The sequence below is a fragment of the Panthera uncia genome, chromosome A2 (genome assembly GCF_023721935.1).
Source record: "Panthera uncia isolate 11264 chromosome A2, Puncia_PCG_1.0, whole genome shotgun sequence".
Classification (NCBI taxonomy): Eukaryota; Metazoa; Chordata; class Mammalia; order Carnivora; family Felidae; genus Panthera; species Panthera uncia.
Window position 1 is genome coordinate 96825514 of NC_064816.1, and position 25778 is coordinate 96851291.

Below are 25778 nucleotides of genomic sequence, written 5' to 3' on the forward strand. Positions count from 1 at the left end.
TTTGGTTAAGTGTCCAACTCTTGGTTTTGGCTCAGGTCATGATCTCACAGTTCCTGAGATTGAGCCCCATGTGGACTCCACACTAAGTGTGGAGACTGCTTGAAATTCTTTCCCTCCCTCTCTCTCTGCCCCTCTGCCGCTCACGTGCGTGCATGCATGTGCACACACACTCTCTCTCAAAATAAATAAACATTAAAAAGTCCCAGAGCTGGGCACCTGAGTGGCTCAGCCTGTTGAACGGCTGACTCTTGATTTCAGTTCAGGTCACAATCCCAGAGTCATGGAATGGAGACCTGCACTGGGCTCCACACTGAGTGTGGAGCCTGCTTCAGATTCTCTCTCCCTCTCCCTCTGTCCCTCTCCCTGGGTGCGTGCTCTCTCTCTCTCTCTAAAATAAAAAATAAAAAAAAATTTAAATTTAAAAAAATATTAAAAAGTAGCGAAGCTTCTTGAATTTGCTACCAGCCCATTGGGAAACATATGAGAGAGGTGCAAAACTTTTACTCCCTGGAACATCCAAGCAGAGTGTGAATGGCCAGATGCCCTTTAGAATATTGTAGGATAGATTCTTGTGTTGGATGGAAAAGAAACGAGTAGAAGCACCTTCTAATTCAAAAAACCATAGGCATGCCTCTAGCAACTCCTTTCTCTTTGGCATCACGAATACTGCCCTGTTCACTAGATCTTTTCCATTAGCATACAGTACATATACATACATACATACATACATACATACATAATATATACACGGAATCTCTCCTATCTGACAAAAAAAAACCACTTCCTTAATCACACATATCACTCTATTACTCCTTCTCTATGACCTCATTTTCAAAAGTATTGCTGATGTGCTCTGTCTTTATTTCTCGCCAGTGTCTCTTTTTCATGCTTTTTATTTTAAAGTAATTCTAAACATAGAGAAAAAATGCAATAATAATACAAATATTTCCCACATTCCCTTCACCCCAATTCACCACTTGTTAAGATTTTCTCACACTCTGTGTGTGTGTGTGCATTGTGTGTGCGCATATACGTGACTTTTGTCAAGGTCACCGATGACTTCCATGTTGTCAAACCCAATGACCAATCTTCACCTTGCAGACAATAAGCAGCACTGAAACTAGATGACCACTCTCTCCTTGAAACACTTCTTCCGGTAACCACTTTCTCTTAATTCTCTGGCTACTACTCTGGCTACTAATCCACAGTCTCCTTTGTTGCGTCCTCTTCATCATACAAACTGTCAAGTGCTGGAGAGCCTAGGCCTTGTCCTTAGATCTCTTCTCTCTCTACATTCACTCCCTACATGTCCTCATCCACTCCTTTTTTTTTTTCAAGTTTATTTATTTTGAAAGAGAGAGAAAGAGAGCATGAGCAGAGGAGGGGCAGAAAGAAAGGGAGAGGGAGAATCCCAAGCAGGCTGCACTGACAACGTGGGGCTGGATGTGGGGCTTGAACTCATGAACCTTGAGATCATGATCTGAGCTGAAACCAAGAGCTGGACCTTAATTGACTGAGCCACCCAGGTGCCCCTCGCATCCACTCTTACTTAAGACTTTAAATACCATCTCTAGATTGGTAAACCAAATTTATATCTCCTGTGTTGATCTCTCCACTGAACTCTAGATTTCTTTCCCCCCAAATCTATTTAATAGGCCCATTGGAGGTTTTAGCTTTACATGTCCAAATTTAAATTTCAGAGTATATGAATTGATTTCCTCCATACTTGGCCATCCCCATTTTACTATAGTCTCTCCCTCCCAGCTCAGAAAATGGCAACCCCATCCTTCCAGTTGTTCATGTCAAAAATCTTAGTCATCCTTGATTCCTTTGTTTTCCACCCCACACTCAACCCAGAATCCAAACACCCCTTCCCATTTCTATCATTACCACCTTTGGTTAAGCACCACCATCTCTCACCTGCACTTCGGCAATATCTTCCTATCTCAACTCTATGTCTTCGTACTCCCACAGTCTATCTATCTGCCACATGCTGCTGGGACCACCCTTTAAAAGTATGATTTATATCAGGTTGCTCCTCTAGGCACATCCTCTTAATGGCTTCTCATCTCATTCATGATTCACTGCAGTCCCATCATCCTGTTACTGATGCTCCTTGACTATACCAGACCTGGATTCTTATTTCAAATCCCTAATTAAGAACCCCCAAATTCCTTCTACCCACTGCCTGAGCTTCTACTCCACTTTTTAACCTGTAGCATGGAATGTCAAGGGCTAGGAATGCAGAGTGAAAAAGGACAAAGGATGTGACCAAAAAGAAAGTGTTTTTGACAAATTAAGCAAAAATAGGTGGTAAAGAGAGTCTCCCAGTGGGAGATTTGTTGCCCTGAGTTCTCTGTTCCTTTCATTCAGACTTTAGAATATGCCATTAATACAGCTGGTTACTCTGGGGAACTGTTTGTTTTCCACATTGGCTGATATTATTAGGATTTACTTCCAGTTTATGATTTCATCAACAAAGGAAATGGTTAAACTTAAGAACATTTTGCTTTGGTCAAGGCTGGTTGCAATGCCATTATCTCATGCAATGATAAGAAGTAAATCATAAATACACATATTCTATAGTTCAAAAGGAACAGGCTCATTTCAGTGTGTAAGGGAAGTCTTCTGGAAGAAGTGCTACCTAATATGAGCCCTGACAGGGATAAGAGTAAGCTTATTTCCCTGATGATTAGTAATGTCAAGCACCTTTTTACCTACCTGCTACTTGTTCATATGTTCTTTGGGAAAATGTCTATTCAGGACTTTTGCTTATTTTTTATTCCATTTTTTGTTTTTTTCTTTGCTATTTATAAATTGTTTCTATATTTATGAATTAACCACTTATCAAATATATGGTTTGAAATTTTTTCTTCAATGCTGTAGGATGTCTTTCCATCTTGTTGACCATTTCTTTTCCTCTGAAAATCAATACATTTTCAAACTTATTTTTTCATTGTCGTTTAGTCAATGGTAAATTTTTAAATTTAGTTTTTCATTTTAATTCCTGTATAGTTAACATATAGTGTTCTATTAATTTCAGATATACAATATAGTAATTCAACAATTCTATACATTACTCAGTGCTCACCAGGGAAATGTAAATCAAAACTACAATAAGAGGGGCACCTGGGTGGCTCAGTTGGTTAAGTGTCTGACTCTTGATTTCAGCCCAGGTCATGATCTCATGGTCATGAGATCAAGCCTCATGTTGGGTCCTGTGCTAAGAGTGGAGTCACCTTTGGATTCTCTCCCTCTCTCTCTGCCCCTGCCCCCGCCTCTAAATAAATAAACTTTTTTTTTTTAACTACAATAATGTGGGAAAATAGGTTCTTCTTACATAAATGGGTTAGAAAAAAACTTAGGGCAGAAAGCAACCACCACAGGGTGAAAATGCCCAAGGTTGGTTAGCAAGATGTTGTATTGGAATTATGAGTAACTTGTTATATCACTTGCAGGTAATTACTTCCCATCTGACGCCAATATCACAAACTCCAATTGCCCCCCCCCCCACACTTTGCTTCTTACACATGCAAGTTAATGATTACTGTCTGATTGTTTTTTCCATATTCACATGTATAAGATCTTGTTTTCTTCACGTGGGTAATATCTTGTGAGCTCAATAAATAGGGAGATGAAACCCCGTTCTGGGCTCTTGTCTTCTCCTGGACATTAGCCTCTCTTGTATTCAATTCTGTGTCTTCTCTCTTGCTGGACAAGAGAGAACTCCAGACTCATAGTCTGCGACACAATAAGATATCACCTCACACTTAGAATGGCTATCATAGGGGCACCTAGGTGGCTCAGTTGGTTAAACATCCAGCTTGAGTTGGAGCCCTGCATATGGCTCTCTGCTGGCAGCATGGAGCGTGCTTCGGATCTTCTGTCCCCCTCTCTCTCTACCTCTCCATCACTCTCTTTCTCAAAAATAAATTAACATTTTTAAAAAATAAATAAATAATAGCTATCATAAAAAGAGAAGAGATAACAAATCCTGGCAAGGATCTGAAGAAAAGGGAACCTTCATCCACTGTTGGTAGGATTGCAAATTAGTACAGCCACTGTGAAAAACAGTACAGAGCTTCCTTTAAAAAATTAAAAATAGAGGAGCCTCTGGATAGCTGTCAGTTAAGCATCCAACTCTAACTCAGGTCATAATCTCATGGTTTGTGAGTTCGAGCCCTATATCAGGCTCTCTGTTGTCAGCACAGAGCTCACTTTGGATCCTCTGTCTCTCTCTCTCTCTCTCTCTCTCTCTCTCTCTCTGCCCTTTCCCCACTCATGCTGTCTCTCTCTCTATCTCAAAAATAAATAAACATTAAAAAAATTTTTTAAATTAAAAATAGAACTACTACCTGATCCAGAAATTCCACTGCTGGGAACATACCCACAGAAAACAAAACAAAATGTCAAAAAGATATCTGTACCTTCAAGTTCATGTCAGCATTATTTTTAACAGCCAAGACATGAAACACCTGAATGTCCATCAACTGATAAATGAATAAAGAAGTAGTGTTATATATATGGGAATACTAATCAGCCATCAAAAAGGAAACTCTGCCATTTGCTACAACAGTGATGGATTTTGATGGCATTATGCTAAGTGAAATAAGTCAGAAAGAAAAAAACAAATACTATATTTTTTTATTTTATATGGAATCTTAAAAAAATAGAAGAAAAATTAAAAAAATGCCATAGAAAAAGAGTGCAGATTTGTGATTACCAGAGAAAGGGAGTGGAGGTAGGGGAGATTGAATAAATGCGGCCAAAAGGTACAAACTTCCAGTTATAAGAGGAAAAGGTATTAGGGATGTAATGTACAACCTGATGATCATAGTTAATACAGCTTTGTGATATGTTTGAAAGGTATGAAGAGAATAAATCCTAAGAGTTCTCATCATAAGGAAAAATCTTTTATGTTTTTTTCATTTACTTTATTTTTTGTATCTATATGAGATGATGGATGATAACTTCAGTAACTGTGGCAATCATGTATGTAAGTAAAGTCATTGTACTATATACCTTTAACATAAAAAAGTGAGCCTGTTTAAGTAAAGTCTGAAAGGGATCTCTCAAAGAAGAGGGAAAGCATATTCAGAAGCACTGGGGCCAGGATACAGGGGAACTGACTTTCAGAGCTGAGGGGTTGATAAACTTAAGATTGGCTGGCTGCCCAGATCATATGGAGTTTTGCTAACTTTTTGAAGCTATCTTTTTGGGTACATGTTAAGAACTCTTTAGATTTATTTTCTTGATATATAAATATATGAAGATTTTTAAAAATTATTGAACAGATTTTGGATAGTATATTTATATCTACCTCTTTACTATGGATAAGGGTTTTGTGTATTAAGAAATACATTCTAGGAGCACCTGGGTGGCTCAGTTAAGCTTCTGACTTTGGCTCAGGTCATGATCTCACAGTCCATCAGTTCAAATCCTGTATCAGGCTCTGTGTTGACAGCTCAGAGCCTGGAGCTGCTTCAGAATCTGTGTCTCCCTCTGTGTCTCTGCCCTTCCCCCACTCATGCTTGCTCTCTCGCTCTCTCTCTCTCTCAAAAATAAATAAACATTAAAAAAAAAAGAAGTACATTCTAGAATGTTTTCTAATGGCCAGTAGAAGACCGGCCACTCTTTTACTGGACTTTGGCAGGGAAGTCAGGTAACAGGTGGTACTTCTGTCACATATGGGTCCTAAACCTCATAATTTTACCTATAATGTTTTAGCATATGATTATTATAGATAGAGAAGAGAGGAAAGGAAGGGAGAAAGGCAGAAGGAAAGAGGAAAATCCCACCTTTGTTTTCTACAAAAGCATAATGAATACATGTCTTTGGGGTTAGGATATTTTATTTTTGTACACAGTCCAGATATAAAGTACAGTTCAGTATGTTTCAGTAGTTTAAAACTCAGTTGGTAGCTATGCAATCTGATTTATATGTCCGGCATCAATTGTGCCAGAGCATCTCTTGTCACATATTTCTACTATCAGATACAAGTAACTAGATATAAATCCTTTCTGAGGAAGTTAAATTTATGTGAACTAGATTGCAAAACCTAGATATTCAAATATCATTTGTAATTTCCTGGATTCCTAAATAGTCTCCTAGTTCAGTCTTGGTCCTGCTACAGTCTATTCTCAGCCCACCAGTCATAGTTATTCTTTTAAAAAGTAAGTCAGACCAAATCAAAGTGTTGGTTAAAAACCCAGAAACAGCTCCCCACTTCACTCTGAGTACGAGCCAAAGCCCTTACAAGGGCCTATCTGGCTAGACATGGACTGCCCCCCCCCCCTGCCCTGACCCTCCTGCTGTTACCTTCCTGACCTCATCTCCAGCCACACAGATCCCTTCTCTCTTCTTTTGAACCTGCCAGGCACCTTCCTGAGACCACAGGGCCCTTGCACAAGCTCTTCTCTCTGCCTGGGATGCTCTTCCATCAGAAATACAAGACTCCCTCCTTCAGATCTTTGCTCAGATGTTACCTTCTCATGATTTCATTCCACTTAAAACTTCATCACATCCCCTTACCCTGCTTTCCCTTTCTTTCCCATATCAGCTTTCATCTTCAAATATACCAGATAACTTACTTATTATGTTTATTGCCAATAGAATGCAATTTCCATGAGTCAAGCATCTTTGTTTCTTTGCTCATGATATACCCCTACCACCTATAACACAGCCTGGCATATTTAAATATGCTCAATAAATACTTTTTGAATGAATTGCCAAAATAAAATTTTGTATAACTAGCTGAGACTAAATATTGGAGGCAATATCCTTGATTTTGAGCAGAAAGAAGATCTGATTTTTAAAACTCACATATAAAGTTATTTCCCTTATATACAGAACAAAAACATATCCTATTTGAAGGACATATTAGCATTACTCATCTCAATCCTGGCAAAGTGTGTGTGTGTGTGTGTGTGTGTGTGTGCGCGCGCACTATTATTTAAGTATATATGTAGCAGAAAAACACAGCAAGTATGTTTACTTCATGAAATTATCATAGTAAGGTAATTTAAGAAGAAAGGACAGATGGAGGTCTGTGGAAGATTTATTATTTCTAAAATTGGCATAATAATCACAATGGGAACTATTGACTCATCAGATTTCATTTTTCAATACCAACAGAAGCCAATAGGAAAATTTTCAGAAGGCTAGTATTCTAATAAATTAAAAATCTCTTCTCTCCTTGGAACTTTAAGAGCTACTATTTAAAGGCATAATTGCATATGCCAATAAATAGTCCTATAAAAAAGCTCACTGTCTCTACACTGATGAATAGGAATTGATAATGAATTATATTAGTATTCTTGAAATGTCATCTCTACAAATATGAACTCATAGGAAAATCTGTCCATTTTTAAGGCTAAAACTTCTTGGTAAAAATTACTTCCTGGTAAAGTTGTGAAAATATAACTGGATGATACTGGGTGTCTCATTTAATTCTAACTTGGTTATGAACTTAAGAGGACCATGGGAAGTGTAATGATATTGCCATGGTTGTCTGGTCTGGTGACAGGTAATGATGGATTAAGTTTCCTCCTGCTTATCTCCTTAATCTATTAATGAGAGTCTTTAAAATAGGACCTAGATCAATTATGAATTTATTAAATATATGCTCTGATTACCACTAGACAGAATGCTTGAGTGTACAAAAGAATCACCAGATATAACACCTCAGGCCCATTTGTAACAAACACATATGTTTACATGGATAGAATTCACTGTGATCCTGTTGCACTGTGGTAATAGATAATTTTGTCACAAAGATCTACTTTCAAGAAAGCCAAATCCAGCATTTCAAATAAACTTCTATCTATTAGGCCAATCAAGTATACCAACCCGCAAGGGTAAGGTACTCCCACTATTAAACATTAGGATTTAAAAAAGAATTTATCATTTCACAAGTTTAGAGTTCTCTTAATAATGGAATTCAGTAGTTGTTTATTGAATTAAAGTATATATAAATGAATCATTTTGTGGGTCAATAATATGGTTACAGGTGGAACTTTACCACTATTTACTATATAACTTTCATATATCCATTCAATTATTCATTACTTTGTTCATTCATTAAACAAATATTTATTAAGTGTTTACTGTATGCCATACATTCTGCTGGGTACTGGGAATTTAGATATGAAGAAACAAAGTCCCTGCTCTCAAAGAGTTGTTGTCTTGTTGTTGTTGTTAACCAAAAGAAGACAGATAATAAACAGGAAAAAAACCAAATATTTTCGGATGGTGATAGTGCTACGAAAACAATAAAATGGGACAAAGTTACAGAATGATTGAGAATGGGATGATGAGAGTCTCCCAGAAATGATTAAAAAAAAAATACTAGCCCACAAAATTAAAAATTCTAACAAATAAAGATTAAGACACATAAAAAAAAGAACCTACAGCTAGATACATCATAGTGAAACTGCCTAACACCCAATAAGAAGAGAAACCATTAAAAGTCACAGAGACAAGGACAAATTATCACCTAAGGGATAGTTAAAATGATGGGTAACTTCTCAAGAACAAGAGTGGGGACCAACTGATGAGAAAATCTTCCCTGCACTGAGAGGAAAAGCTGTGTGCCTAGAATTCTATCCTCAGAAAAACATCTTTTAAGAAGAGATTAAGGAGAAATAAATGTAGTTTCAGGCAACCAAATGGAGAGTTTACTCTAGCAGCTCTCTACCAAGGAAATGCTGAAGAATCCACCTCAGGCAGAAGGACAGTGGTTCCAGTCTGAGATGAAAGATGGATTAAAGAGGTAGAAAGGAGTACATATGCAGACAAGTCTGAATAAACAGTGATTAAGCAAAAATGACCCGAGGGATTGAAAATTAATTAAAACATGAAACAATAATGATAGGGTAGAGGTAAATAGAATTAAAGTATTCTAAGTTATTGTAGTACCCAAAAAGTTAATATGGGTATTTCATAAGATAAATGTGAATATTTTTAAGAGTAAATATTGAAAAAGAGAAAAATGAGTAAATTCCAAACAAGTAAAAGGAAAATACAATAGTCAAAAAGGAGTAAACCTTAAAAAAGGGGGAAGAAAAGGTTTTTAAAAAGGAACATAGAACAAGGGGGGACAAATAATCCAAAATTAGATGGTAGAAATAAATTAAAGTTCACTAATTATATTAAATGTAACTGAACTAAAAATGCTCCTGGCAAAAGACAAATGTTGCCAGACTGGACTTTTAAAAATCCAAATACATGGAGGCACCTGGGTGGCTCAGTCAGTTGGTTAAGCATGTGACTTGATGTTGACTCAGGTCATGATCTCATGGTCTGTGAATTCAAGCCCCCCATCAGGCCCTGCAGAGAGAGTGGGGAGCCTGCTTGGGATTCTCTCTCTCTCCCTTTCTCTCTCTCTCTCTCTCTCCCTTTCTCTCTCTCTGTGCTCTTCCCCCCTCTCAAAATAAATTAAAAAACTTTAAAAAAATCCAAATATATATTGTCTAAAAGAAACATAAAATAAAAGGATACAAAAAGGTGGAAATAAAAGGATAAGAGTAGAACATCAGGAAAATTTAACCAAGAAACAGTAACTACATTAATTTCAGGTATTAGAGGCTTTGAAGTCAAAAGCATTACTACCCCTAGTATCCTAAAAAAGTCATCATAGCCAGTTTTTGATTCTTTCTTGTATTTCCCTTTCTCCTTTTCCCTCCTAATTCCCTCTCTCTGATTCAGGCAAGTGTTCTGCCTGTTTCTCTCCATTTCAATACTCCTTGCTCTTCTCGCTCAATTTCACTTTCCTAGGGCACAATGCACTCCCGTTGGGCCCATGATTCCCAGCCTTATGATGTGAGAAGCAGTTTTGAAGAATTGCTGATTTGAAGAATTTGCTGTAGGCTGAAAGAAAGATTATTCTGGGGCTGTTTTTATCGCCTTCAGTTTGAGCCACAAATACCCATAAACTCCATACTCATGGCTTTGTTAGAGCTTCTCTGATCTCAAACAGGTAATTTACCTCATTTCCTCTGACATCTTATATTTGAAATGAGAAGTCATATTTGCAACTAGATAAGCAAAGGTGCTGATAATAAGAAACCAATAACTGTAAAGTTCTTAAGGTGTTTGTAAAAGCGTAATAAAGTTTTGACTACAGACCAGTTGGCACTCACGGACCTGTCACAGAGGTTTGCAGTACAAAAGCATATGTCCTCAACCAGCCACACAGGAAGGGACTTGATAAGACTTTGAGTGTGTGGGGGTATAGCAGTTATTATAGCCTCCCCCCGCAGCTACACGTACCAGCCCAGAGTCTGCCATAATTCCTAGTCTTAGGCCTGGTCATTGATAACAAAAGTTCACTAAATCCAATCCTTGGCTTTTGACAGAACTGCACTCAGGGAAACAGAAGTGCTTTTTAATATTTCTCTCTCTCTCTCTCTTTTTATTTATTTATTTTGAGAGAGACAGAACACACTAGTGGAGGAAGGGCAGAAAGAGAGAGAGGGAGACAGAGAGAGTCCTAAGCAGGCTCCATACTGTCAGCATAGAGTCCACCACGGGCCTCACACTCATGAACCGTGAGATCATGACCAGAGCTGAAGTCAGACGCTTACCTGACTGAGCCACCCAAGAGCTCCTTGAAGGGCCAACTTTTAATTTCAAGATGCAAATAAAAATTTTGCATAGCATTTACCTCTGAAAATCTCAAACTGATCATTTTCCTCTTTCTGACACCTACCTTGACTTGGTTACTATAATTCCTTCAGGGAGGAGGAAGAGCAGGGGTGAGTGACCTTGGTACATTACTTAGCATGTCTGTGTATCACCCATGGAATATGAAGAATGTAATACGGCCTTAGTTCCCTTCCTGAGCTCAATATTCCTGAAGAATAAAGTTGCCTCTTTCCCTGCTGAAAGAAGGGGAAAAATATATACTAGTAATTTACTTCTAACCAAGCATTGATGGGTGGGAAAAAAAATAAAATACCTTTTGTAAATTTTCAACAGTGAAATTCATGTGCTATAAAGATGGCAACAGCAAAGAGTTAATTTATCCATGTCCTTCATTCAACTAGGTTTTATATGGACAATATCTGTTACAAGAATGAAAAGGAATTAAATATATAATATTTATGTCTTAATATATTAAATAGACATGAATGGATGGGTAGGAAGAGGAGGGGGTGGGGGAGGAGACACAAAGGGAGGAAGAAAAAAGTCAGAATAATTTAAAATGGCAGCATGCCAGGGCGCCTGGGTGGCTCAGTAGGTTGAGCATCCAGCTTCAGCTCAGGTCATGATCTAGTGGTTCGTGGGTTCAAGCCCCACATCGGGCTCTGTGCTGACAGCTCAGAGCCTGGAGCCTACTTCGGATTCTGTGTCTCCCTCTCACTCTGCCTCTCTCCCACTTGTGCTCTGTCTTTCTCTGCCTCTCATAAATAAAGAAACATAATTATAAAATTAAAAATAAATAAATAAATAAATAAAATGGCAGCATGCTCACCATACTTAAAAATGAGGTACTATTAGAGTATAAGTACTTTTAGTATATAACTGCTCAAATGAAATCTTTCACATAATTTTCAAATATTTGGTGATAACAAATCTTTTTTTTTTTTTTTTTAATATTCAGTATTAGCACATGGCATTGAACATTGTGTTATCTTTATTACCAAGTCTTTAGTCTTTTGACTTCTCTTTGGGAATTGGGGAAACCATAGTAAAGCTTGGGGCAGGACACCATTATCTTTGGAAAAAGTGACTTAAAAAATTAGTTTTCCCTTTGGGGTTCATGGCAGTGTGAGGAGTGTGATAGAAGTCAAGCGGACTTCCGAGACCGTCACTAGCCATTGCAAAAGGCTGTATCCACAGTAAATAGAGAACAAATATAAGCTGATAATGATGATTCAAGTCCACTAAATTAAGAGCCTAAAATCTCCATTCCAGTTCTGATCTGGGGAATAGACTATTTTCATTGGAAATGTAATGATGAGATTGAGAAGGGAAAACAGCCTACCATATCTTCAGATTCAGATTGAGAAATAAAAAAAAAAAAAAGCCATCCTTTTTCCTAACTGGCTTGAAGGAATGAAAACCACTTGGCACAGGAGGAAAATGAAAGCATGAAGCAGTGAGAAATGCAGATGGTCTCAGAGCCAGTGCCGGTTGATGAATGTAAGCTTTCCCTCACCTGTACAACCTATGTAGAGAATACTGTGAGTGCAGTGCTATTGGTTTGGGTTTATAACCCATGTAATTGTTTTTAATTTAGTTTAAAAAATAGTAAAAGGTATAAAGGTATAATACAGGTATAAAAGGATGCCTTCGATGTCTGAAAAACAGGTTTGTGGCTTTTGATTACCAGGATCAACTTTCAGCCACAGCACTTCCCACCAGAAGCACTTTGGCAGGTGTAATCCCAAAATGCTGAACTATTTTAAGGTACCTGTCACGTGGTTCTGATGACTCCTTTCGATGTAGAGGAATCATTGTGGGAATTAGAAGATCACAATATGGGAAAAGTATCAGAAGCTAATTCGAAGATGGTTTGTGGCATAAGCACACATATAATCTATGTTATGCTGTTAACTATATTCCTTATTGTTTCAGTTTAATTTTTAAGGTGTGTTCAGGTTGAATGCAGTGATTCCACTATTGCCAGGGCTGGTTTGTGTTTTAGTTTTGATGCTGCTCTTTGTAGTCACGAAGGACAAAGAAAAGTTTAGGTTGAAACACCAGAAAGTCATTGTATTAAACCATGTGTGCGCATATATTTCTCTCTTAATCGTATTAACGCTATCATACACATGGTTACGAGTTTAGAAGACTAGGAAATCTTCCTAATGTCAATGACTCTTAACCTTTCTGCAGGCATTTGCAACTTGGTGTATACCAAATCTACCCCTGACTTTTCCCCCCTTAAGTCAATTTCAACAAATAAATCATTTCTATTTGACCCTTAAGTGGGGGTAATTTTCCATGCTGTAATAGGTCCACTGTAACCAAAAATCTAGTCAAATGGATTCTGGAAACGCTTTGAAACTGATCAGGTCATAGGTAGGAGCCAAAGAGAAGGCTGTGGGGCTCTCTGTGAGATGTCCACCACTCCATGTATGCTCACAGTCTTTGAAGCTTTAGCCTTTCTGGTGAAAGGATCCCAGAAGGTGGCAAAAATACTTGCAGTTAAAAGGGCTCTTGGAGTTTATAGAACCACCGTTACTTTAATGCAGGTGAAACAAACAAAAATCTACCTAAGAAATGACATTAACCCTAAACATTGAATGAAGAATCTTAGAAAGCTCTGGGTCCTAACCTGAATTTCTAAATCAGAGGGCTTTGGAGGGTAAAGCCATTTTCTTTCTGACTGTTCCCCCGCTGTCTCTGAGAGCTGAGCTGACTCACCTACCACCACACCCATGCTGGTCTCAGATGCTATCAGCATCCTGAGTAATCCCCTAGGACACTGACCCTCTCCTCATTCCCCACATGAGCCCAATTGCTGGCTTCTCTTTATTCCTGTCTGGCTCTTCCTCTTCATGCCAGGTCTGCCTCCCTCCTCTGATGTCATCTCTCTCTAGACTTTGAACCACAGCTGTGCTGCCAGGTTCCAGGTGGCTCTTGTCCTCTCACCCTGCCTTTGTCACAGATAGGAATGAGCATTTCCTGTTCCTCTCCTGGTCCCTCCAAACCTCAAGCCTCCTCCAGCTCTGTGGCTAATACTCGGCCTGTCTTCTCAAGACAAATTTCTAAATCATCCGCTGGTGCTCCTGATGCCGCGTGAAATAAGTAAGAAGATATCAAGGTTCTAAGGTTTTCTTTTCAAGTTAGGATAAAAGAATGATGAAGCCAAACTCAGTCTTTGTAAGCCCAGGTAACAGAGTCTCACACTATCAGGATAGCAACTAGCCGTTCTGGAAGTTGCCATGGAGACTAGTCTTATCTTGTGTTTGCTTCTGGAAGCACCAATATACTTCAGAACAACAAATCACTTTAAGTTTGCCATTCTTACTAGAGGTGGGTTAAATTATGTGTGGCGTTAATGCTAGCTCTTCACCAAACCTGTGGTTCTTCTTCCTGGTCACATAGCTATACTGCCTTTCCACGACACTAATTCCAGCCAGTAGAATGGGGGCAGAGGTGATGTATGTCAACACCTGCCCAAGACTTTGAAGAAGCAAGTGTGCCTCTTTCACACTGTCCCTATCTGCCTGCTGGGAATAAGTGGTAAAGAAGCCCAGCACGTGGAGGAAGCATCAATGGCAGATGAGGTTCTCTCAAATTCTAAATGAAAGAAAATTGTCCACCAAAAAGGAACACCTACCTTGGCCTGTTATGTGAGCAAACATACTGTATGTGAGCTCTACTGTTTTTGAGCCGTTATTCCTTTTGGGATAATGGAGCCAGGCCCATACTAAGTCACACAACCAAGATTTTATGTTGTAGAGCATGAAATCATTTGAATGCCAGAATTCTGAGCCTTCATCCTGGAAAATAGAAAAGGGACTAGTGGAAAGAGAGGGAAGCAGGGAAGGAATAATAATGTGACTAACTATAAATATTTGTTGCCTATATAACTATGTGCCGAGTCCTGTGTTAAATGTGTTATACATACACTCTCATTTAATTCCATCTCTTCTTTATGATATTTTAGGCAATTGTACTATTATTATCTCCATTATTCAGATATGAAAACTGAGGCCAGGTTGCCAGACTCAGGAAGCCATGATTCAAATCTGTTGACTCCATAGCCAACCTCTGATTGAGTACTCAGTACTGTGTCCTGGGCCCTTTGTGCAATTTTATCTTCACAATGCCTTGTAAAATAGGCTGTCTTATCTCCATTCTAAAGATGAAGAAACTGAGGTTCAAGGATTTATCCAAGCTTACACAACTAGCAAGATTCAGCCCACGGTCTGTGTAGCTCTCTCTCAAGCTCATTTTCTTCCCATCATGCTTTGAGGTCAGACTATAGGTAGAGGGGGGAGATCATTTGGATGGAGTTTCCCTCCATTTCTGGGCTCCAGTTGTCTTAGAGGTTAATCCTTTAACTCTATAACCATGTGACCACTTCCGTCATCACTATTTATCAGCTTCGGAGATATTGGGATTTCTGCCAGATAATGTTCACTAGATTCCCCTAGCATGTCATTGAAGCTATTTTTCACACTGGCTGGGCCTAAATATCAGCCCTTCCTGTGTCACAGCCTAACTGCAGGGAGAGTTCCCTCGGCCAGGGTTGGATCAGTCATGCTCAGGCTTAAATGCAGAATGGAAGTTAATGCCATAGAAGCATATTTTTTTTAAATGAGTGAAGGGTTTATGTCCAGCAGGAATTATAGTAGATACCAGTCCACAAATCTACCTCAGAAACTCCTGAAATCAAGGAGGGCCACTAGGAATCTTATTTTTATAAATACCAATTGATTCTCTGAGAAAAAGCACTACAGGAATGTCAGAGCTGATCAGGACACTGGAACTGACTTCAACAAAGATGGAGAGAGGAAAACTGGCCCACACTCTCATTACATCCCTCCTGGACTCTAGGAGGTTGGATGGTTGACATATCATGGAATCCCTTAAGACCCCAGCCCATTTCTCCTCCCTCCTGACTTAATCTGGAGGATTACCGGCATATATATAGTCCATATTTAAGGAAACGGTCAGTGTTCACAGTGGAACAAGATGGTGGAATAACATAAACTCCTGGTCTATGCCATGAACCTGAAAGACCAAAGCCAAGAAGCCACGCTCCCAGATTCACCCATTCAATCAATAGACATTTGTAGTTGAGAGAAAGCAGTGAAGTCCCTGAAGGAGCCAGAGATTCTTTGCAATGCAGAGCCAGCTGAGTCACAGTGAGGACTGCAGAGAAACTGCAGGAGGCTGCCCGGGTGCCCACGGGGAGTGAGCCCATCAGGTTTTCATGTTTCCCAGGACCAAGGCTGCCATGGCAACAGCCCTATATGGTCCCAGAGCTTCAGGAAAGGCAGGAAGAGAGGGTTACCAGAAGGTCACACTCTTTCATATGGAAAATCAGGAGAATACATAGGGGTATGGGAAGGGGAGGGCCCACATTCCTCATAGTCGTGCACATCCAGTCTACAGATGGTAGACAGAGTGAGTCTTTGCTAATACCTCTCTGATCATGTCATCCTTCCCTGACTTTCAATTACTCTTAGGGTGAAGACTAAACTCATTACTGTGCACTACTCTAAGCCCAATTTACTCCATGTACTGTCCTTGCATACTCTTTGGAGTTCAGAGTGTGATTATTTTATAGCCTGTAAACTTTATCAGGACTAAATTCCTGTCTTTTCAGTCATCATTTTATATTGCACTTAACTTATTTGCCTGACACAGATGGTGTTCAATCAGTATTGGTTGGTTGGTTGGTTGGTTGGTTGATGAGTGACTGACTGAGACACAATATTTTGGCAACAGGGTCCTCTGGGTGGCTCAGTCAGTTAAATGTCTGATGCGGGATTTCGGCTCAAGTCATGATCTCATGGTTCCTGAGATTGAACCCCATGTAGGGCTCTGCCCTGATAGCACATAGCCAGCTTGGGATTCTCTCTCGCTCTCTCTCTCTCTCTCTGCCCCACCCCTTCACTCTCTCTTTCTCTCTCTCTCTCTCTCTCTCTCTCTCTCTCAAAACAAATAAATAAACTTAGAAAAATATTTTAGCAACAAAGTTAGGTGGGTGTTGGAGCAAATACCTCTGTGATTGTAACCCAATCCCTATTTTCCCTGTGGTTGGGACAGTATGAGAGACGGGCATAGATCATACCCCAATGTTAAATGTTACCAGCGACAAGGGCTTCCATCAAAGACTTACCAGCAGAAGTGAGTTTTACTAATTCAAATGGGTTTTAGAAAGAGGTGGGAAATGGGTCAACAAATGAACATAAATGATATTTTACTCACCACATAGCCCTAAAATAACTTGGAGGAACACCAGTTCCCTCCCTTTTTTCCATGATGGTATAACCCAGGGTCAAGAAAATGAGGTGGCAGTCCTGAGTAAAATAGGCTTGCCCTGTTGCCAACAGGATGCCAGGCAATCCAATATGTCTAGAGAGGTTCTATGAGGCCACCTTGGTCAGGGTTCACTGCCAAGTAGTATCAGGCCACAGTCCTCAGAGTTTATCTCATTTCTGCTAGTCCTGGATATGTGACAGTTTTAATTTTGGTTCTTTCTCTATCGTGATAGGCTTCACGGTATCAGAGATTCACTCAAGATGGACTTTGAACATAGCATAACGTGGAGGGCATAATAAAAGACAAGTGGTGAGGAAGGCAGGGCACCTCAGTAGGGTTTGTGAGCACTAAGTGCAACCCAGGTCACTCCTTGTTGAATAAGGAAGTATTTCCTGGATAATAAAAAAGAAAAACTGGCACCAGATTTAACACGGTGGCAATAAGGAACTAACAGCACATGTGAATGGAGCTCCCGTTGGTGGAAAGACCAGTGATCGAACGTGGGTTCATTGCTTAAACAAACCCATGCAAAGGTATCTATAGAGCGTTACTATCTTTTAACCGTAGAATTTTAAGATTAAGTATGAGAGCGATGTTGTTTACAAGGAAGCAGTTTTTTGCTGTATCTTCCAGTGCTAGTAAAATATCAGCAACATTTTAACTGTCAGGCCTTCCCTTGGATACTCAGCCCCACAGACGAGCAACTGTTACTGAAAAGACCTGACATGGAAGCCCCAGACATTGGGAGAGAGATAGAAAGATTTAACACAGATTCAGTGAGTTTTGCTTCTGACAAACCTCACTCTTTACACAGGAGTAGGCAGTTTATTTTCTCAACACTGGATTTCACAGTTATTATTTGAAGCTCCCACTGTCTCCTACTTGCTAAGAAATTCTATTTGTTTTCTGTTTTTATTTTGTTGCCTTTTTTTTTTTGAGAGAGAGAGAGGGCACACAAGCAGGGAATGGGCAGAGGGAGAGGGAGAGAGAATCTTAAGCAGGCTCCACGCTCAGCACAGAGCCCAATGCAGGGCTCGATCCCACAACTCTGGCATCATAACCTGAGTGGAAACCAGGAGTTGGGTGTTTAACTGACTGAGCCACCCAGGCAGCCCAAGAAATCCTATTTGAGAAACAGTTTATTTTGAACGTTTCAATTTTTAAGAGTCAATACCAACTATGCAGGGGATGAATTACTCAAAGTTTAACTGTGGTAAAAACAATAGAAGTTTTTTGGGGAGAAAATACAATGTGAATGAGTAAAAAACAAAAATTAAAAATAATAAATCAACATAGGAGATGTAGAAAAGGAAATTGTTTGAAATTACATAGCAACCATTAGATGCCAAATTTTGTCTGCTGAGACATGGGGCACCCTGGGAGTTTCACTTTGCTGGATAGGCTTATTGCTGCTGAGACAGAAATACAGCAGAATATAGGTGGCTGTGGATTCCAATAACACAGCCTCAGGGCTGAGAGCCACAGTTCTCACCCCAGATGCTCAGGAGAATCACCTGGGGGGCTTTTAAGCCCACAGTATTCAAGCACTACCCCGAGAGATTCAGATTTCATTCTTCTGGGGTAGGTTGTCAGTATTATTCATGAAGTTCCCCAAGCAGTTCCACTGTGAGCTAAGACTAGGAAATCTAAGGCTAAGAATGGAAGATACAGTTGAGGAAGGTAAGAGAGAGAGAGAGAACACACAGCTGGGCATAAATTCTCCACTCAGCTCAGAGACCAGCAAGAACAACAAACCTACTGTAACAGTTAGAAATTTCACCAAGCAATTTATGCAATGTCTAGTGTTCATGAAAACTAATGTACTTACACCATTTATACACTTCTGGATTGTGTCTCTAACGTACTGGAGGTAATTTTACCCGCTAAGCTTATATTAAATTCATTTCATTATAGTCATGTTTTTATATTATCCATAACCTCTTTTCTCATCGTTCTGGCGAATTGAGAGATGACTCTCGTGCAATCACATCCACTTACTTTAATTCCTTGTAATCCGTAGCCAGGGGGGCCAGGAGGGCCAGGCAGGCCTTTCTGCCCAATATTTCCCTGTTGGAAGATGAAGAGAAACCAAAGAGAAGCATGAGGAGATTTAGGAAGAAACAATGTATCTCTGCTCTTGTCTTCCTTCTTCCTTCCTTCCTTCAGTCCTATCAGGACCTGCATCTGTGCACCCCACAAGCTAGATCATATTTTTTATAAAGCAGTGTTTTTCCAAAAATTTTAAGCCACAGAATCCTTTGTGGAAATCTTACACATAATCCAAATGTAAGTAAAGAGGCAAGGCAGGGCTGCTTGACCGAAGAAGAGTGTTGTCCCAGTCACCTTGTCTGCTTGGGCTCCTCTGGTTGAACCTACCACCAACCCCTAGAACACCAGGGGTGTGAAGCCTGCTCACACATAATTCTGTGTAGCCTCCAATGTGTTGTTCCATTTCAACATGGAGTGCTATTCACCAGGCTTGCAGTGAAAGGTTCAGTGGATCAGTATCAAACTTTTTTTTTTTTTAATTTTATTTACACCCAAATTAGTTAGCATATAGTGAAACAATGATTTCAGGAGTAGATTCCTTAATGCCCCTTACCCATTTAGCCCATACCCCTCCCACAACCCCTCCCGTAACCCTCAGTTTGTTCTCCATATTTATGAGTCTCTTCTGTTTTGTCCCCCTCCCTGTTTTTATATTATTTTTGTTTCCCTTCCTTTATGTTCATCTGTTTTGTCTCTTAAAGCCCTCATATGAGTGAAGTCATATGATATTTGTCTTTCTCTGACTGACTGATTTCACTTAGCATAACACCCTCCAGTTCCATCCGCGTAGCAGCAAATGGCAAGATTTCATTCTTTTTGATTGCTGAGTGATACAGTATCGAACTTTTAAGAAAATCTGCAAATGAAGCAGAAAGTGTAGCATTGCCCAGTGTGTGCATTCTGCAGCACAAGTTAACCCCACGCTTCTTGGGGAAAGTCTTCTGTGGTCAAATGAGATTGGAAAATGTTCTATCCCACGGTGTGTGCCTCTCCTTGGAGATCCCTAGTGCATACAGGCATACCTTGTTTTATCGTGCTTCGCTCTTGCGCTTCCCAGGCACTGCATCTTTTACAGATTGAAGGTTTGTGGCAACCCTGTGTCAGGCAAGTCTATCCGTGCCATTATTGCAATAGCATTTGCTAACTTCCTGTCTCTGTCACGTTTTGGTAATTCTCACAATATTTCAAACTTTTTCATTATTATTATATTTGTTATGGTGATCTCTGATCAGTGATCTTTTTTTTAAGTTGATTTTTTTTTTATCTTGGGGGGCAGGGGGAAGAACAAGCTAGGGAGGGGCAGAGAGAGAATCCCGAGCAGGATCTGTGCTGTCTCCCACTTATTAAGAAATTCTATTTGTTTTCTGAGAGAGAGAGAGCACGCATGTGCATAAATGAGATGCAGAGAGAGAGGGAGAGAGAGCATGTGCATAAGCAAGGAGCAGAGAGAGAGAGGGAGAGAAAATCTTAAGCAGGCTCCACACACGGTGCAGAGCCCAACACAGGGCTAGATCTCAGGACCATGAACTCATGACCTGAGCTGAAATCAAGAATCAGAGGCTTAACCGACTGAGCCATTGAGGTGCCCCTGATCAGTGATCTTTGGTGTTTTGGTGTTACTATCGTAATTTGTGCGGGGGGGGGGGGGGGGGGGGGGGGGGGGGTGGGACACGAACCACACCCATATAAGACAGCGAACTTAATCTATAAACATTGTATGTGTTCTGACTGCTCCAGCAATGGGGACATTCTCCTGTCTCTCTCCCTCTCCTCAGGCATCCCTATTCCCTGAGACACAAGAATATTAGGGGCTGATGCAGCTGGTGACCTGAAGTTGAAGCCAGTTATCATTTACCATTTTTAAAATCCTAGGGCTCTTAAGAATTATGCTAAATCCACTTGGCTTATGCTCTATAAGGAGAACAATAATGCCCGAATGACATCTGTTTGCAACATGGTTTACTGAATATTTCAAACCTACTGTTGAGGTTTACTGCTGAGGAAAAAAAAAAAAAAAGAAAGAAAGAAAAAAGATCCCTTTCAAAATATTGACAGTGCTTGTGGTCACCCAAGAGCAACTGATGGAGGCAGACAGTGAAAGTCGTGTTGTGTTCATGCCTGCTAACACAACATCCATTCTGCAGCTCATGGATCAGGGAATAATTTTGACTTTTAAGTCTTATTTAAGAAATACAGGGGTGCCTGGGTGGCTCAGTGAGTTAAGAGCCCGACTTCGGCTCAGGTCATGATCTTCCAGTGGATGGGTTCATGCCCACATCAGGCTCTGAGCCTGGAGCCTGCTTCAGATTCTGTGTCTCCATCTCTCTCTGCCCCTCGCCCACTCATGCGTGTTCTCTCTTTCTCTCTCTCTCTCAAAAATAAATATTAAAAAAAAAAAGAAGAATTACATTTTGTGGAGCACCTGAGTAGCTCAGTCAGTTAAGCGTCTAACTTCAGCTCAGGTCATGGTCTCGGGATTCTTGAGTGTGAGGCCTGAGCCAGGCTCTGAGCTGACAATGCGGAGCTTTTGGGGATTCTCTCTCTCCCTCTCTTGCTGCACCTCCCCTGCTTGTGCACTGTCTCTCTCTCAAAACAGATAAACATTAAAAAAAAAAAAAAGGAAATACATTTTGTTGTAGGAAATGTGAAGAATTACTGAAATCAAAACAAAGAATTTAGAATATTGCATAAACTTAGTTGATAAAGCAGTGGCAGCATTTGAGAAGACAACTCCAATTTTGGAAGAAGATCTATTCTGGGTAAAATGCTATCTAACGCGTGTTACAAAGAAATCGTTTGTGAAAGGAAAAGTCAATCAATGCAGCAAACTTCATCGTTGTCTTATTTTAAGAAATTGTCACAACCACCACAACCTGCAGCAACCCCCATCTTCGTCAGCCAGCGACCTTTAACATGGAAGTAAGACCCTCTACCAGCAAAATGATTACAACTCACTGAAAGCTCAGAGGATGGTTAGCATCTTTAGCCATAAAGCATTTTTAATTAAGGTATATTCATTGGGCTTTTTTAGACATACTGCTATTGTACCCTTAATAGACTAGAAGATAATGGTTTTATATGCACTGGGAAGCCAAAAAATTCATTTGACTCTCTTTAGTGTGGTACTTGCTTTATTATGGTGGTCTGGAAATGAACCCTCAGTGTCTCCAAGGTATGCCTATATGAATATATTAAAGCCTCTAAAAAGTCCCACAATAGAGAGATTAGTTTAACTTTGCTTATTCCAGAAGTTCCCAAATTAACATTTGATGGAATAAACTTTGAGCAAGGCTGGATGAACATAAGTTACGGTACAAGTCAGTCTTTTTTTTCTTCCCACTACAGGCAAAAGCTTTGTTTATTTATTTATTTTCTGATCGTAAGAGGAACACCTGCTCACGTGAAGAAAATAACAAACAAAAACTAAAACTAAAAACAGAAATAAAGATAACAATGAAGAAGGAAAAATGGACCCCTCTTTCCACCACCCAGTGATAACAACTACTAACATCTTGGGAATGTCTTCATCCATATCAAGTGATCCATAAAGTTAAGAAATCGCCTACTGCCAGAATGAAGTTGATGGACAAAAAAGGATAAACTAAGAATCGTGGTAATTCTGGGATCCTCAGAAAAATCTTTGACTCATAGAGCCTTTTCCCTTTGCTCTCTGATAATGGGGCTCTCATTCATTTCTGTGCATCTTGGTCATGAATATACATGTTTGAAATTTGCATGTGTAATGGGAGGCTCCCCAATGCCTGTTTTCCCTATGAACATGCCTGATACTTCTTTATTTTAGTTTTTGAACAAATCAAAGAATTTTTTGTTGGGCATGTGAATCAATGATCATTGATCATTAAATCAATTAATGATCATTAAATTGATCATTAATGATCATTAAAATGATCATTAAATCATTTTAATCAATGATTAAAACAGGGCTTCTGAGCCTCTGAACTCTTGCCATTTTGAGCTGCCTAATTCTTTGTGATGGGTGCTATCTTGTGTACAGTATGATGTTTAGCAGCATCCTGGGCCCCCAGCTACTACCTGCCAGTAGCACCCCTTCCCTGGTTGTGACACCCAAAAATGATTCCAGACATTGCCAAATGTCTCCTGGGGGTAGACCAGGAAGGCAAGAACTCCCTCATTGAAAAACACTTGATTAAGAAAGAGAATGAAAGATGAATAATCACCAAAATGGACATGGAAAAAGAAAGAGGAATAGAAAACAGAGCAAAGGGATCCAGAGGCAGTTTCTTTCATGTTCTATGGGGGCAATAAATCTGGACCCTTGCACTGAGGCCCTGACAAAGTGGACTACGCACATATGTCACAATAGATACGTTAGCAGGTGTTCTGTTAAAAGGCCAGCAGAGGCGCCTCCGACCAAAGTGAAGATATGCTTCTTAAGGAGAGCACAGCCTTTAAGAAACCTGGAAATATTTTGAGCATTTTGCAACCATTTCCTAATTTCTTTGGGGGAAATAAATGGCTTTATGGACTTATGATCTATTTTACTGAAAGCTCACATAATATGAGAAAGTGAGACTTTTCATCAGCAATCAAGAAAAAATAAGTCAACACTAAAATAAACATTTGCTATGAAGTTAATGTTCACTTGGTACCTGACCTTCACACAGAGCACAGAATTTAAGACTCACCTTTGGCCCCTGGGTTCCTATGCCCCGAGGCCCAGAGGGACCTGGGGGGCCTCTGACACCAGGCTCTCCCTGAAAAGACACAATGAATGACAAGTCACTGATTAAAGTGAAGCTTTATGTGGTATATTTTATATAAAATGTCATAATTTCATATTAACAATATTCCATATGAACTTTCATATAAGAAAATACATTTTAAAACCCAAACCCTTGAATTTGAGATATTAATTGGGGCCTTTTCTACCAGCTCACTTCCCTATATTTGACAAAGGGAATGTTATTGCCCTTTGTTTTCACTTCTTATTGCCATTTATGCAATCTTCCAGCCAACTGATATGGGTACACTTCAAAGCAATCAAGTCAGTTAACTTGTGACAACATTACTAGGTACTTTTTTTCAGAGCTCCCTTCTCTGGAATTGGAAGTGCCACCATTGTGAGTGGAGAAAGAAAGACAAGACGAGAATAAAAAGAAACCATTGAAAAGTAGAGCTCCAACCCGAACTAGTCCCTCCTGTTCTTTCATATAACAAAGATTATGCTACTTGGGGTTATGGATGAACTTTGTGATACTTCTGCCCCAAGAGCAGTTGAGGCTCCAGGAAAATTCCTATAAAGTGTTTTCAGAGTCCCGGAAGTGTTTTAGAACAGGCAACTAGCCCAGAGAAAAGGTAGGGCTTGATTGGGGTAGGTCTGGCCCTGTGCCTAGACCCATGTGAGATGTGAATGATAGGAAGAAGCAGAGAAATGAAAATCTCTTCATCAACCACCTTCTATGTACCCAGCACTGTGCTGTGCACGTTCACATATGCTAAGTGATGTAATTTAGTACTCGCGACAACTCTGTATCACAGTAATGACTAACTTACCTAACTTCTCTGAACCTCAGTAAATTCATCAGATACACAGAAAGTCATACTTACATTTCATGGGGAGACAGAGAAGTGAGACAAAGAATGTGAGTGTGTCTATCACAACATCTAGCTGAGTAGGCACTTGGGAAATATTAACTCCTTATTGCAGCTTTTATCTTTAAAAAATTTTTAAATGTTTATTTATTTTTGAGAGAGAGACAGAGTGTGAATAGGGAAGGGACAGAGACAGAAGGAGACACAGAATCCGAAGCAGACTCCAGGCTCTGAGCCGTCAGCACAGAGCCCAATGCGGGACTCAAACCCACAAACTGTGAGATCATGACCTGAGCTGAAGACGGATGCTTAACCAACTGAGCCACCCAGGTGCTCTTCATTGCAGCTTTTATTAAAGAGGAAACTAAAGTTAGCCCAAAGCTGTACAGCTATTGAGAAGTGGGACTAGGAGGACAAGGAGAAGGAGGAACCCTCAGTTGCTGGTACAGCCACTTAGGAAAAGTTTGGTAGTTTCTTAAAAAGTTAAACATCGGGGTGCCTGGGTGGCGCAGTCAGTTAAGCGTCTGGCTTCAGCCAGGTCACGATCTCGCGGTCCGTGAGTTCGAGCCCCGCGTCAGGCTCTGGGCTGATGGCTCGGAGCCTGGAGCCTGCTTCCGATTCTGTGTCTCCCTCTCTCTCTGCCCCTCCCCCGTTCATGCTCTGTCTCTCTCTGTCCCAAAAATAAATTAAAAAAAAAAAAAAAAAAAACGTTGAAAAAAAAGTTCAACATCAGTTTACCATACGATCTAGTAATTTTACTCCTGCACCTAAGGGAAATGAAAACATATGTCCACACAAAGACTTACATATGAATGCTTTTAGCAGAATCATTCATAATAGCTACAAACTAGAAACCCTCTAAATGCCCATCAACTGATAAATGGATAGACAAAGCGTGGTATATTCCACAGTAAAAAGGAATGGACTACAGCTGTATGCTACAACAGGGATGAGCCTCAAAAGCATTAATCTCAATAAAAGAAGCCAGATATATGAGACCACACATTGCTTGATTCCATTTGTATGAAATGTCCAGAGAAGGCGAATCTATAGAGATAGAAAGCAAATCCATAATTGCCTGGGACCAGGAATAGGAACTAGGACAGGATTAACTGTAAATGGGCATAAGGGATTTTATTGAGAGGAAGAAAGTGTTCTAAAACTGATTTATGGTGAGGCCATACAACTCGCTAAATGTACTTTAAAAA

General features: G+C 39.9%; 1 protein-coding gene across 1 annotated transcript in view; it reads right to left on the reverse strand.

The window, feature by feature from the left end:
- The window catches only part of COL28A1 (collagen type XXVIII alpha 1 chain), a 172128-nt gene that overhangs the window by 44183 nt on the left and 102167 nt on the right, over positions 1 to 25778 (reverse strand). Inside the window, exons 26-27 of the mRNA XM_049641510.1 lie at positions 23664 to 23732; positions 18946 to 19014 (exon numbers count right to left, since the gene is read on the reverse strand). Coding sequence (XP_049497467.1) covers positions 18946 to 19014; positions 23664 to 23732 — 138 coding nt within the window. The remainder of the gene's footprint in view (positions 1 to 18945; positions 19015 to 23663; positions 23733 to 25778) is intronic.